The 16,565-nt window shown below is 30.7% G+C and overlaps 1 protein-coding gene across 4 annotated transcripts in view; it reads left to right on the forward strand.

Moving 5' to 3' along the window:
- LOC118203292 (lysosomal alpha-mannosidase-like) overlaps nucleotides 1-16,565 on the forward strand; it is a 261,846-nt gene that overhangs the window by 155,730 nt on the left and 89,551 nt on the right. For all 4 annotated transcript variants that reach the window (XM_085825125.1, XM_085825130.1, XM_085825133.1 and 1 more), the window contains 3 exons: nucleotides 11,159-11,256; nucleotides 12,866-12,919; nucleotides 15,108-15,224. In XM_085825125.1, coding sequence (XP_085681251.1) covers nucleotides 11,159-11,256; nucleotides 12,866-12,919; nucleotides 15,108-15,224 — 269 coding nt within the window. The remainder of the gene's footprint in view (nucleotides 1-11,158; nucleotides 11,257-12,865; nucleotides 12,920-15,107; nucleotides 15,225-16,565) is intronic.

A 16,565-nucleotide genomic window follows, 5' to 3' on the forward strand; every position in this document is an offset into this window, starting at 1 on the left:
CATCCTATCTATAGGCTGACTGCCAGTGACCATCAATGTGCAGGTTTTGGTCTCAGTAATCAGACTAACCATCCTTGGTGGTTAGCCAGTAGACTTCTGGTGCAAGGAGATGCAATTAATTTTGTTTTTGTTTTAAAATTAGAATTAAATTGAATTAAAATTAGAATCATGCATCTACCAAGGTTGATGATACCTTATGACCTACATGTTGATGGTCACTGATATCATTATTTCACCTGTGTAAGGCAGTGTGGTAAATTTAGACAGGTAATTTAAAATCAAATTAAACTGAAAGACACAAATGATCATCAAAGTAACTGGTTACTGATAAGGTAAGAGCTTGGCAACAGTAATTTAAGGATACTGATTGTGACCCATAGATTACCACTGTGAAATAGCAGAGTAAATTTAAATTAACTGTTGAATTACATGAGTGATAAGTATGTTGAAATGTAATATTCCATTAAGAAATTTTGAACAGAATTTTATGACTTAAATTTTATGTTAGTTTCTATACATGTTCATTGTCTCATTATAATACTCCTTCCGATGAGAAGTTTGTGTAAATTATACAGCAAGTGGCATAGTTTAAAACGAGGATATAACCTTAGTGTTGTGAGGATTGGAAATTCTATAATTCTATTGCTTTGCCATGGAAACTGCTTGCAGAACAATGATAGAACTGCTGAGGTTTTGATGAATCTTGTTCAGCGGGAAAAATTAGACTATTTCCATTTAACTAAAAGTTTGTGGTAGACTTATATAGGATTTATGTTTGTAATCATCTTATTTTCTCATTAGCTTTGTAACAAGAGCATACTGGCAAGCAACTGATGTTGTAAAGTTGATGAGAAGTCTAAAAATATAGTTTGTTTTCATTTTAGCTGCAACACCCAGAAGTCATGGAGTTTATATTAAATTTTACTTTTGAGTTCTGTCTTTTTAATAGTTGAACAATACAAGAGACGATAACTTGCCAATTAGTGTATGTAACTTGGTGTGGGTAGTTGAGAGAATTGATGACAACTAACTGTAAGTATTTTATACCACAATTATGATTTTGTTAGGGATGTTTCTAATGCCAAAGCATCATAGTGATGAAGTCATCACGTGTTTACTTACTGTATTTTTTCCCTTACTTATTTTATCATTTAGTTAATCTTAGCTTTTCAGTGTTGAGAAATCATTATAAAGATTTCAAATTATGTACGAACAATGATACTAATGACAAAAATATAGCTTTAGAAAATTACATCATTGAATAGGAAATATACATTTCATCTATCAAGAACACTACTTTCATGGAAATAATAAAAATAAAAATAAATAATTAGAATAAAATAAAATAAAGGTAATTTTGAATTTTGGCCAATTTGCACTAACTTAACTGACCAATTAATTTCCACTAGCTGGCCAAAGCCTGAAGGGATGGTTAAGTTGTTATATATTTCAGGCTCTGGTGAGATTGGCTGGCTTTGAAAAGTGGCCAACTCTGGGCTTTCACTATAATGTATGTGATGTGATTCAAAACTCTTCAAGAAAACTTTTAGAAGAAAAAGAACAAATCTGTATAGCTACTTTTCATTATATGATGCATAGGGGTAATTCAAGCACTGTAACAGTAAAGGGTATGTTCTGGTGAAGGCATGTAAGAACTGATTTTTGTCGTCCTTATCATTTCTACCGTGGATTTCTAGAGGATTGAGATGTATAACAAATCAGGAGAAGGGGGACAGTCATTTTGAGTACAGAGTTGCAAGTCAGATTATTACATTTTTGGGATAATTATCTGTGAGTATCTGTGAGAAATAATAATATTTTTGTCAGCATCTAGCTGAATACAGGATATCCAAGGGGTGCAAGGACACCATGAAATTCTATGCAGAATTAGAGATCATCCCAAATGTAAGACTTGGAGAAAATTCTATTGCCATAAATTGTCTCATTTGAAAGTGTGGCACATACTACATAATAAATGATTACATGCTTGTAGTTTATCAGTTTCATATTAATTTTATGCAATATGCTTTTCCAGCAGTCTCCAGCTTTCCCAAATTTCAATATACATGTCTAATTTATTGACGAATGCATATAACATAATTTCTAATTACCATAATTATTATGTATAAGTAACTTATAATCTGCAGACCACATTTTTACATTGATACTGGTATTATTTCTCAATGAATGTGTGGACTGGAATCATCCTTCACCATTAAATTTGTTCATATCTTCTTTGCCAAGCCAAATGGAGTGGAAAACATTTTTTTACAGGAAGTCTTACCAGAATGATTGAATTTTAATTCCACAAACATTAAAACACATATATGGCTTCAAAATTATAAAATGTTACCCCATTTTAATGTGGATGAACACCTTGGATGCAACATTTTCAGGATAATGGTTTTTTTGGGGATGGCCTCATTCCTTGGCCAGAATGACTGCCTACTATGCCACGTCTGGAGTTTTTCCTCTAGAGGCATTTAAAAGTTTCATTTTTGATAGTCACATTGATTCAAATGAAGAACATACTATCAGGATTTTTTTTTACTGCTACAACTGTTTGAGAAATGCCTGGTATTTTGGTAATCAAAGGTATGAAGCCTGCATTCATGCTTTTGATCAGCTTTTGTAATTTGTTCAACTTTTCTGCAAAGCTGAGGAGAATTAGAAATAGAGAAAGATGTCATCAAATTTGTATTTATTGCATCATCCTATCTATAGGCTGACTGCCAGTGACCATCAATATGCAGGTTTTGGTCTCAGTAATCAGACTAACCATCATTGGTGGTTAGCCAGTATACTTCTGGTGCAAGGAGATGCAAATTTTCTCAAAAGGTTTGAACCATCCTGTATGCAAATGTGTAAATTTGTGTGTGTGTTTATATATAGAGAAAATTGTTATTCAATATTTAAAGGATTTATTGAAATTTATTAGTGTATATATGTTTGTGTATAAAAACACATTTCCTCGGAAATTTAGAAATCCTTCTGTGCATTTTACTGTAATAGTCACTTTCTGAATGAAGATTTGTTGTCCATTTCTAATGTTAAAGAAAAAAAAAAAAAAAAAAAAAAAGATATTTAATTCATGGGAGAAACTGTGAAGATTATACAACTTGTCTACTGATTATGTCTTTTGAATCAAATTAAAATAAGGCAAGATTTCAATGAGAGCTTCCTGTCAAAGTTGCTATTTGTGAAAATGTTTATCATGATGTTACATGCAAAAGCTTGAGGTGATGATGTCATGCCATTCACATTTTTGTGTGCATTGTTCAAGGTTAATATAATGACTGCAGATGATCATTCTGTACTGTTAAAGATAGCAAACAATGGCTACTTTGCAAACAGTTTGTGACCTTCAAGAATGCATCTCACTATATATATTTCAAGAATTTCTTGAAATGTGATTACCATATTTTCTGTGCTAGAGTGTGTGATGTGAGTGTACAATCCATATTAACCTTTCATACAAGATATTTATTATTTCAGATGCTGGTGTGATGAGATCACTGTGAACATGCATGTTACTTTGTGCTTCATTTATCTATCAGTTCTATATTCACATAAAAAAATTTGATTTTGATTAATGTAATCAAGTAGTTTGGGCAGTGTTATAAACTACAGTCACAATACACTGTAATTTTTCCTTGATAAAATTTGAATACATGCCTCTGTATGTTTTGTTTCTTTAAATGAGACATACATTGCAATTCTAATGAAATAAGGAGAAAACACAAAATAAAGAGAGAATGGGTTTTCTTTACGATTCCTGTAGGAAAAAGATGTTTTCTGTTTTTTCCTTTTGCCCTTACTATTTGATATGACTGAAATGCTACTAATCATTTTGCATGACCTACCAATGCTGTATCTGTTTTGCAAATTTCATGCTAATTAACTGCTTCTTTCATAGTGTTGTAATTTTGATGGCTTGCAGTCTATTTATATTCTGTAAAATTATGTAGTGAAAATTAATTTTTTTAATGAAAACCCTATAAATTGGCTGGTGGATTTTGAATTTTAGTTGACAATTTTAACTTAATCATATTAAAGTTATATACAAATTAATAAATCTTAGAATTTTGATTTTGTTATTTTCTTGAAGGATTTTTCAAAAGGCATCATAAAATCATGTTTTTATATCTGTTAGTTATTGTAAACAGGTTAATAAATTTATTTTTCAGGAATATGCTTTATAAAAATAATTTGGATTCTGGTACTACTTGCATATGTAGAAGTTATGTATCAGTAAAATTTTCTGTTAAAATGATACTATCTGCATTTCAACACTTCTATAATATTTGCATTTAAAATGTTGTTTGAGATTTTTTTAAAGGAAATACAGTACAAAGTCCATAATCCAGACTCGTCGGGACTTCAGCAATTCCGGATTAGGGGTTTTTTCAGATTATAGATCATCAATTTAAATCTGGTAAGATGGCATGCAGAAATTATACAATTAAAAATATGAAACAGTAATTTATGAAATAAAGAGCAATTATGATCTAAAGGGTATCAAAATTTACAAAAAAAAAAAAAAAAAAAAAAAAAAAAAGCTTACAATTTATTTGTTTATTTTCTTAAGCATTTCTTTCAATGTATGTTGTTTAAGTTGCTTCATTTTTTGTGCTAATACTTTCTCTTTAATTCTATAAACATACACATTTCTTGTTCAATTCCACTGTTCAAGTCCTGTAATTGCTGTGTTGAGAATACCGACTAACTTGTCAATCGAAATTTTTTTGTTTTCAATAAGCTCTCTGTCACTTTCACTATCGGAAGAGTGCATGGGTAAACGCTTTACACGCATGCGTAGCGGACGAGCGCATAAAGGCTCGTTTCCACTACTGCGTACGAACACGTTGCATCAATTGAAGACATGCCTACGGCATCAGTACAAGCGTTTCCACTGCTGCGTATCCGTAAAATATTTTCATTTTCCGCCGCTAGGTGTCGCTGTAATATTTTGGCGCCAAACAAGCAGTTCGCGAGTTACGACGCTGAACATCTGAATTTTTCCCGCTTAAGCGAGTATTGTTTGTTTAGGATTTGATATAGATCCTGACATAAAATGCAGAAAAGTTTTGTGTACTAAATTCCATGTTATTGGAAATTTTTATTTCTGCTTATGAACTGCGAAAGTAAAGTACGCTAGCAATTTCTAGATAAGTAAGGTTATAATGCATATTATGAACATCACTAATTCCATAGAAGCTGAAGTAAATTAAAAAAAAAAATATGTCTTTCTAGAAGCCTTAAATATTATGAAATAATATATATATATTATTAAAACTAAAATGTACTGTTAGTGAAAAAGTAAACAAATAAATAAATAAAATGAAAAAGTTAGTAATTAAAAAATAGTTGGTACTTTAAAAGTACAGAGCAACTGTAAAGAAAGGTTCACAATATTCACACAAAATTTGCTATCCTTGTATACCACTGACTTCAGGGTCATAGCTGGATAATTTATTAGAAATCTCGTTTGTTTTAAAATGCACTATGGGCAGTTATATTTTATGCATAATCCATAAAATATTATTTTTAATTTAAACATTTTTAATTCATATCTCTTTTTATAAAAGAGGTTATAAAAATAAGATTTTTCTCTTTATATATACACACATTAGGTAAAGAAAATGGAAATATTTGATTAATTAATTCCTGCGCTTCTGCTGGAGAGGACTGAATTTAAAAGCAATTATTATGGTAATTTTTTGTTAAAAATGTTTAGAGCATTAATACTGTCTCATGTTAATTGGAATGAAAATTTAGAGTCGTAAACATCCCAAAGTCTGAGCACATGTATATACATTCACATAAATGTGAAACAAAAATATATATATATATCTGCAGGGTTTCAAAATAAATTAAATTTAAATAATTCTCTTGCGCCATTGCTGCAAGGAATGAAATTTGAATTTAACAAACATTTTCTATTCATAAAAAGCAAATTTAAAGTTAATTAAATTTAAATGAAATTTAATGCAAACAAATAAATGATTAATTATTGCTGCGAACTAATATACAATATCATTTAAATTCTGAGAGCATATGTAAATCATGTGCAAGTATCAAAATCCATGAATAAATATATAATTCCAAAAATTTATTTATCCTATTATTCACTTATGCATTTTTATAAATTTTTTAGGATTAAATCTATCCTATTATTCATTTATGCATTTTTATAAATTTTTTAGGATTAATAAGCTATCCTATTATTCACTTATGCATTTTTATAATTTTTTTAGGATTAATAATCTATCCTATTATTCACTTATGCCTTTTTATAATTTTTTTAGGATTAATAATCTATCCCATTATTCACTTACGATTTTTATAAATTTTTTAGGATTAATAATTTTTTGGAATTATATATTTATTCATGGATTTTGATACTTGCACTTGATTTACATATGCTCTCAGAATTTAAATGATATTGTAGATTAGTTCGCTGCAATAATTAATCATTTCTTTGTTTGCATTAAATTTCATTTAAATTTAATTCACTTTAAATTTGCTTTTTATGAATAGAGAATGTTTGTTAAATTCAAATATATATGTACAGGATATCCTTTAAATTAGTATTATATAATTTTCACTTTTTTGCGGGAAAAATTTAAATAAATAAGAGCATAAATAAAACAATATATTTAATGCATATAATAATAGAAATAAATTATAAAACACGAATCTAGATCAAATTGGAATAAAAAGCTAAGAAAGTTGCAGACAGGGTGCAAAAAGCGTACGGGATTTGAACTCACGACTCCAAAAGATAATCATCGTTGCCATCAGCTTTACCCAGGACTGAAGAGAAGGGCTAGCTCATAGAGCGTTTCCCCCTGAAACAGGCAGTGAGGAGTGATGACGTAGCAATGATGCCACTGAGCGCGGAGATGCAATTGACAACATAGAAATTAGCGTTTTAAATTTGAAGAATCAGCGTTTAAAATGAGCTGTGTGTGAAAGATAGCTATATTTTGGAAGAGACAATGTTATTGCAGTATGCATTTTACACTGAACATTACAAAATTTAATAGTACTTACTCAATTTTAAAATAATAGATAAAATGCGCTACTCTTAGCATAAAGTTCCTTTTTTTATTTGCAGGGATTTTTTTTTTCTTTAAATGCCTGTTTGTTTCTAATCATTTCTTTATCTGCATGTTAACTAAGAGAACTGTACTACTCCTAAAATAACTATAATAACAGCTATTTAAAATTAATCAAAAAAACAACCTTAAATTGGCATAGTTTTAAACGTGTATGGTTATATATGGCAAAATTTCTGCTAATCTAAGTTTGAGTTTCAGCCTTATTGTAAATTTTACATTAGCATATTTTTCTCCCGATTCATTATAATAACATATACATATTTTTTTTTAAAAATAATTTTGTAACTTAGGCTTACATCAATATTTCATTTAAATAAATACATGTAAGATTGTTATCTTAATTTAGACAAAACAACTTTACTCACAGTACCTAAAATAATTATTTAATTTTTCAAAAGTGGGGGTTAAGGGGGCAAGTCTTCTTATGCCAATTACTTTAATATTATACTTTATATATATTTTATCTAGAATGCTAAGCTAGCACAAAATCGAATCAATAATAACAGAGGATACAATAAAAATAACTGTAACAATAACTTGACAGAATTAGTTCTCATTTGAAATATGCTTTACGCTATTAACTTCTAAAATGCAATCTAGAAATATTTCAAATCAAAACATATTATATATACTTACTTTTTGTCTCTCGTTTCCCTTGACCATTAAATAATTTGGTTTTAGTTTGTGACACAATTTAATTCTCTTTAATAATATCAACATTTAAAACAGTTCCATCTTCTAAAACAAATCCTTTATCTAAAAAGTGGTTTCTCAGTAATTTGAGCCCACCAGAGGCCGAGCGGTAAAGTCGCTGAACACTGGTAGTTCGTTCCGAGGTTCGAATCCCGCAAATGGGATGGCTGCATGGGCGTTTTCGTGGTTTTCCCCATGTGTAACGTGTATGCAAGCCAGTTTCCCTTAGAAAGTCCTCCACGAAGGCATCCCTCCCCTTAGGCAGATAGCCCTAGTGTGCTTTGTCATAATTAAATACACCAACACTCAGTAATTTGAGGCAGTGCGCTAAATCTGCAAAAACCCATATTTTTTTCGTTTAGAATACTGGATTTGGAAAATGAGAACTATTAATCGAAATCTGTAACTCTTTCCACAAAGTAGTAGATCCTCCTAAATCAGACACTATTGCTTTCACTTCTACTCTAGATGATTGAATATGTCTTATGAGTGAAAAAAGAAGTTCTTTCTTCATTGGAGTGTTAAAATCAAAAAATATTGGTTGTTTCCACTGCGAAATGAGACCTCTGATTAAAACAAACTGCACTTTTTGAAAAGGACCGATTTTGGTCCAGTTTAGATTCTTAGCAGAGTTTAGAATCTATGTGCATTTCGTCGAAACTGAGAACGCATATTTTTTCTACAGAATTCAAATATTGGCATCTTTCCTTCATTACAGCAAGAACATCACTCTAAATTCCTGGACTACATGAAAATTTAGCGCACCATCTCTTTAATGTGCTAGTGCTAGGTAAAAGAATTCCCATTTTTTCTTTCCAAAAATCGTAGCTTTTAGATGACAGAGCTCTTATGACAATGCAACGTGAAATATCTTCATTAGTCCACCGGATTTTTTCCTTCTTTTCTAGCAATGAGTTAATCTGCGTCTTTGTAAAAATATGCTTTAGACGTTTTTCCAAATTCTCCGATGTGTTCTGTTTTTTCCTAAATTTCGCTGTTTGGGATTTTAATTTCTGAATTTCCGATAGAAATTTCTTTCTAGATGTCGTCCACCTTCTTTGTCACTGAGCAAACATTCTAAAATCTTTCTTTTCTCTATTTTTCAATATTTTATTACAATTTTCTAAGGATATTATTTTGTTCTTCAAATTATCAATACATTCTTGTTTATCTTTACACTTAGGGCACTCAGGGATATTGTCACATAGGGCATTGTCACTTGTGAGTTTTATTTCAAAATCATTCACATTTGATTTATTATTGTCAGCTTCAATTTCGTTCTCGGCCTCAAAATAAATTTTCTTTGGGCTTAATTCGTGTAGTCTTTCAAAAGCACTCTGCATTAGTTTTTTCAAATGTCTCCGATTTCTTGGTGTTATTTTGTTTACTGCACACGATAAATTTACTTTCGGCACAGCATTGCATTTCAACAGTTTCTTTTGCGTCAATCCAAGCAAGCGATTTCTCATGTCATCTTCATAATCACTGCACAGAAAATGTTCGCTGCAAATTCTTGCGTTTTTCACATTAATAGAATCCTGTCTTCGACATTTATGTATCCATTTTTTCGTCAAAAGCAAATTGTCCTTGGGGAAAGCATGAAATACAATATCTCTTGCTTTCGTATTTCTATAAGTGTTACGGCACGTTGCTACAGCACAAGAAGCCATATTACATAAAGGGTACTTTAAATATAGAATTTAAAAGGAAAACTGACTAAAACTATATATACACAAATTATTTTAAATATTTGCATTATTAGAAAACAAATATGTATGATTAAAATTAATTTGGGATATGCGATCTCCAGAAAATCGTCTCGCAACTGAATGAAACTACAGTTTTAAAGGCGCGAAATCAGAGCAGGTGCAACAGAGATACGTCAGATTACTTCCGGTTCCCCCCCCCTCAATGAGACTCGCGTCGGCGAGGAGTCGAACAAAGGAATGACCTAGCCCTTCTAATCCCTGAGCTTTACCACTAAGCTAGGACTGCACGTGAGTCGTATGCATGTTTTGGCTTATATACATCATCAAGTAAATCAATTCTTAAAACTTAAGTTTTTTGGTCCTATTTCAGTGTGCTATCGTCTGAAAAATTCACCAGAGTTTGTTCTTCAGCTTCTAGTACATTTTTTACAAAAATCATTATATTTTAAAGTTGCGTTCCGATTGAAGTTAAACAGACTGCTAAAAATATATTTCATGTGCTTACAAATGTATGTTAGCCAAAAAGATATATTTATAAAGGGAAATACAAATTTAACATACTCTTCAATGAACTGGAGTATTTAAAAGGCTATCAAATTTAATTTATAATTAACGTTTTTAGTTTTTACCTGTTTCAAAAGAGAAAAAATAGCAAATCTTTTAATCATATGTAATTTGCTATAGCAGTTTGATATAGTCAGACATTTATTTTCATTAAAGCTAAATGAGTATGCAGAACTAGGAAATGATTATCAGAACAAATTTTCCTATTTCATGGACTTGGAATTATAATTTTTGCCGCTGATTTTCTTGAACTGAATTTCTTGAATGAACAAGTACTGTAGTTGCAGTATCTTGTTTTTCTTATCTTTTTTTAACTAAATTAAGCTGATTGCTATCTTTTTCAGCACGCAGATTTCTCGCTATAATGTTAATTCGGAAATAAGTTTCTTTTATCAAAATGTTCTTTTCCTAAGCGAGCGTTCATTGCTCTTCTGCCGCCATTAATTTTTGGTGACTACACATTATTGCTCCTTTTTCACCACGTGACCCCAACGCATCCGTAGACATACAGATAGAAGTTGAACATTGTTGAACTCCATCCATATGTCATCCATCACCGCACACCGACCGGATTGCAGATGTCAATCAAAGTGAATTCGCTCCCTGATTGGAGAAACGCATACGCACCGCAACGCATACACAGTAGTGGAAACGGGCCTTTAAAAGCGCATGCGTAAGTTTGTGGTGTTGAGGGCCGGACACGGAGTCTTTATACTCTGCGGGTCCGGATTATAGATCAGATAATAGAAGTCGGGATTACGGACTTTGTGTATATGTGTATTATTACCTTTATTTTATAGGAATTATATTATGCTTAAATATTTTATTGTTTCATTCTTGCATTAAAAAGTTATTTTATTTTACTTTTGCACTTTTTGTTAAAAGTTCACTTTAAAAATACCTAATTGTCTGCTCCTTTTACGTTTAATATCAAATTAAAATTTGTTGCTTCAAGTAATGTTTTTTGAGAAAATATATAAGAATACTTCATTCCATCACATGCAGTTTGGGGAAAAATAAATGTTTTGAAAAGTATTTGTTTTATTGAAATAAATTTTCATCTATTAGGTGAAAAAGCAGATTTGTTTACTGGTGTTTTGCCTAATGTATACTGGCCTCCTAAAGGATTCTGCTTTGATACTTTGTGTTCAGATGAGGAACTTACAGTAAGTATGTATCCTGTTTTTCTGCTACTTATATTTTAAAATGTCAACTTTTTTATAGCATTTGTTTTGAGGGGGTGTGGAGGAGTAATAACATAGTTTATTTCACTTGGCACTATGAAATTTCCGTATTTTTCTGGTCATATTTCACTAATTTGAAGAAATTGTTAGCAACACATAATAGCAGTGCAAGTAATTTAAGTTCTGTTTATTACTGATTGTTCAATTTAAGAAATAAAATAAGTTTCAAAGTAGAAATGTTAAACAATGAAAAAAAGAGTAAAACATTAAGAAATGGCTTCAGTTTAATGAAATCTCACCAAAATCACCAGTGACCTGTGACCAGAGAAAGGGAAACTAAAGCTTATTATGTATGATATACTAGGAATGAAGGGTGTGAAGAAACAAATGAGAAGACCTCTGTTCCCTAATTCCAAATTTTAAAATAATCAATGGAATAGAATGGTTGTTTTCTCCAAAGCAGTACTACTACCATATATATATATATGTACTGCAGTTATGATGCAAAAAAATATTTAAATCATATTATAGCAATACTGTAGCATGGTTGTTATACTGAATTATTTTAAAATATACTTATTATAACTGTTCCCTCCCCAGGGGTCGATGTAGAGAACTCTGCAAAACTACTAGCTGTATCTATCCAGTAGCTTTGTAGTACCTAGGCAGTCTTGGCCGTGGCGATATGCAAATTATGAACCTAATAGTTATAAAGGCCCTGGAAAAATCACCTATTGGTTGGCCTGTGGGTCTGACACATCCGAAAAATCAAGGCTCTAGTAACCCGGGGTGGCGTCCTGGGTTCTGCCTTTAGGTGGTGCCCCTGTTATTCTGGGTAATGTCCTTAGGCGACATGTAGCCCATGTGATTGGTAAGTAGCAAATAGATGACCAGTGACTCCCTGGAATCTGTGTTATTCCAGGTGCGTTGGCACCAATCTCTCCAAGGTGCGAGGACAGGGGTTGAACCCCTGGGCTTAATTTGGCAGGGGTTCAGACTCATAGCGTTGTTTAATCTGATGGAACAAAGAATGCCCAATATATTATGTTATTATAATTGTGGTTAAAGACAGTTGAATTACAACTTATAATTAGGGGTTTAATTAAAATCGAAATAGAAGTATTTTGTAAATTCTAAAATTCTGTATTTATGCTGAATTTAGTAAATTTAAAATAATCTTAAGAAACATTTAAATATTTTATAGAATTTCCAATGGAAAAGCGTGCAACCAAACTTTGTTTCTGATATTTTAACATTTGAATTTACTGATTATCTAGATTAGGTGTTGACAATGCAATCATATTTATTTTAAATGCTCCTTAATATTATTGCGAGCATTTTGTTTTACATTGAACACATTTTTAAAAATTTGTATTTTATGTAACAAACTTTTCCTTGCCTTTGTTTAAATTAATGACATTTTATCATTTTTCAGAATGAGGGCATGAAATTTAAGATTTGCCTACAGCACTAAAACTTCTCTATATCAATCTGTACAGAGTCATAATGTATCATATGAAGTTATTTAAGTCATTTTTTCATTTGGTAATGTTTAATTAATATATTTTAATGCTGTATTTTTTGTTTTTAGGAAGATAACATTAATTACAAAGCTCACAGTTTTATTGCCATAGCTGAAGAGCAGGTAAGATATTTAATAAATTCCATTTTTCTAAAGTGAAGGTGTTACGCCAAGTAACTATTTTATATATACACGTTTCTAATAGGTATTAAAACCAGTAAATTAGTTTAAGGATACTATTTGTCACCTTGCAGTATTCTCATCAAATAATCAGCCAGCGGCCTAGCGGTAAAGTCGCTGAACACTGGTAGTTCGGTCCGAGGTTCGAATCCCGCGAACGGGCTGGCTGCATGGGCGTTTTCGTGGTTTCCAGTTCCGAGCCAGTTTCCCTTAGAAAGTCCTCCACGAAGGCATCCCTCTCCTTAGGCAGATAGCCCTAGTGTGCTTTGCCATAATTAAATACACCACACCACACACCACATCAAATAATCAGAACAGTTAAATTTTATTTGAAAATTTTACTGTTCATTTGCAAGATGTTATTTAATTTCTGAAGTTCAATGTGGGCTAAGTTTTAACTGTTTAAAAGTACACCTACTAACTTCATAAGAATAAAATTCAGATGATTTTCAATAAAAATTTAGTAAAAAGCATAAAGTGAATTTCACAGAGAAAACTAGTTCATATCTGAGTATTTTTAAACTATTACACAAGGAAAAATCCTTATCATGGAACATGCAAAATTAGATACTGAAAGTTATTTTAAAACTTTTGCAATACCCTTTCATTTTCCTAAAGACTGTTCTTTAAAGATTTATTATGTTGTTTAAATTTCATAAGCAAAATAGTCAAAAGTTATAAAGTGACATTTTAAAAGGTGGCAGAGGGGAAATAAAAGTAATGTTACTTTTTTTTATTAAAAAGTAGAATTTTAATGTATTATCTTTTATTAAAATATTGTTATTTAAAAGCTATCATAACAGTGTTATTATATTTGTTAAAAAAATCATCAAGAAATTCACAGAATTCTAGATCAAAATTTTTGGATTAACTTATGCTAAAATCACCATACTTAGTGTCGCACAACAGAAGAATTCATGTTCTAAATTATATTAGATTATTTAGATTACGGCAAACCATTCAAGAGCAGTTTGATTGAAAAGAGAGATGCCTCATAAAGAATTTTATCTGTCCTTTCCATGTGCTTAAACGGAAGCACATCTGTCACATAATTGGAAGGTCTAGAGTTCAAACTCCAGTGAGGGCATTGTGAATTTCTTCAGTTTTCTAACAGTGTATAACCTGATGACTCTACAAGTGGTACCTGAATTAAAAGTTGGTGGACAATAATTTGCCACTCCCAAGATTTTGTGATTAGGCCCTTGCCTTCATCTCTGGTTGCATGTATAAAAAGGAAGTATATAATGTATTTTCTCCCTCTTTTGCATATGCCTTCATAGTGTAATTGAAGCATGTCCAATGCATAATCAGGACAACCTGAGTTTGGGTCTCTATGAGAGCACTAAAAATTTTTTAAGCCTCCTGCATCAATAAACTTAAAGATGCTACAGCCTTCATGAAGGATTTTAGGGAAATTGACTCATATTCATGTTTTGCAAATTCCACAAAAATTCCCATGCAGCCCACTTGTTGGTCAATATTTAAACCTGAGTTGAAGTACTGGTATTCAGTGGTTTTAGCACTTGAATGCTGATGGGCAGTCCAAAAATGAAAGAACTTTTCTTTGATATAATAGAGTGGATGAGTTGAGATGGTAACTCAAATGAATACAGATATAGCAACAAATTAAAAGATAGTAACAATTTTTGACACTTTTACAAAAAATTGCAAAATTTGTGAAAACATTAATTTTATGCATAAGATTGTAAAATTATAACAGTTTTCATTAAAATAACGAAGAGTTTGTAAAAATGGGCAGATATGGTACTAAAGTATGCTAAAGTACTAAAGTATGCAGATATGGTACTAAAGTACTAAAGTTTAATGAGAAAAACAGGAGAGTATTAAAACAAAGTCAGTGATTGCTGCTCTTCTTTTAATAAACTTTGAATAGTTATATTTTTATAGTTTATAACTTGAAACTTTATAAGTAACATCTTGTCCTTTACTATAACAAATTAACCCCATAAATTTAATAATTCAGGATGAAAATACATGATTAATAAGCCAATCATGTTTACTCTTGATACTGAACATTTTTTAATATAAATGCAGTATAATGGGATTTGATGCAATATTTATTTCACTTTAGATCTTTTTTCAATCTGTTGATAAATATGAATATTTCTAGGCTAAATATTATGCAACTAATAATATCGTCATGACTATGGGTATGGACTTTCACTTCAGAGATGCTGGAAAATGGTTTAGAAATTTAGATTATCTAATGAATTATGTAAATTCACTGGTATGTATGTTTCTGCTTAAACAATTATAAATTTTAAATGTTCTTTTGCAATCATTGAATAATAAATAGAATTATACTTTATGCTAAAAAAATGTAAAAATAATATTTTTTACGAATACTTGTTATTTCAGATTGCAGTTTTCTATTATCTCTCTTCTGTATGATATTGGCTGAGCTCTCCAATACTATGCTGTTGACTTTATTTTAAGTTATTCGTTGTAATTTGTGTATAATTAAGTATTATTTCATATAAAATTTTAGTCTACAAGCAAAAACGTTTATCTTTTCTGTTATAAGACAACATGCACTAAACAGATTTTTTTTTTAAAAAAAAGATGCCAACTTGATACTATCAATGCAAAAACATACTTTTATTAGCAACTGATTTCTACTGCAGTAAATTTTTTTTAAGAGTAAGATATATCAAGTGATTCAAAAGTGACAAAAAAAATTTTAAAAACAAAATCCTGTAATTTGAAAAGTATAAGCACAGTGCAGTCTTCACAGAAATCACAGAAAGAGATGGGATTGCTTTAATAATTAAAGATTTTTTCAGCATAATAGTTATATTTTTCTTGGATAGGTCATGTTTCAGTTGCATCAGAATGGCGGAACACAGTTTGCAATACAGCTAAGATTACAAGCATTTAGTGTGGTGGGTTTTATTCATATGAATCAGGGTTATACATAGCTTTACAGATACAGGTAGACGTTAGGTCAGCACTTCTGTAGTACTACTGGTGACTGAGGTATTGCTAAAACTAGGACACTTTGCATAGCATCAGAAATGGCTGAGTTGTAATTTCTGGAACGTGATGGTCAATAACTTTTTTAAAAAAGAAAAGTACTGTTGGCTGACTACTGTGCATCTCTGATTTCAAGTGAAAATGTAACTATGCTTGCAATAAAATTTTTTAGTATTAAAAATATCCCATGTCTTTCAAATCCCATGTATTTCTTTGAAAACTGCATCACATTACAATTTACACTTTTCAAATAATTGAACTTTTGCTTTTTCTCTTACTCTTTAGATGCTCTGTATATCTCTTAATTTAGTTATTTCAGTTTTAAAAAAATAATAATAATACACTTTTTATTCATAATATTTATTTTGAATATGAGAACACTGTTATACTAGGTAAGAACTTGCATTTTATTTTTTAGTGGCCAATAAGCAATATTGGAACACATATTTTTCTCTGGCATGTGTTGTCCTGTAATGGAAAGGATCTGAACGTTTTCTGCTTACAATTCATGTGAAATTTTCTGTAAACATTTATAACATAATGTTTGTAAATATTTAGCCAGTGCTTAATGTTTTTACTACAAAACATTGTTTTC

This window comes from Stegodyphus dumicola, chromosome 1 (assembly GCF_044657685.1).
Source record: "Stegodyphus dumicola isolate Sdum_Otavi_A_Nest chromosome 1, ASM4465768v1".
In the NCBI taxonomy this organism is placed as follows: domain Eukaryota; kingdom Metazoa; phylum Arthropoda; class Arachnida; order Araneae; family Eresidae; genus Stegodyphus; species Stegodyphus dumicola.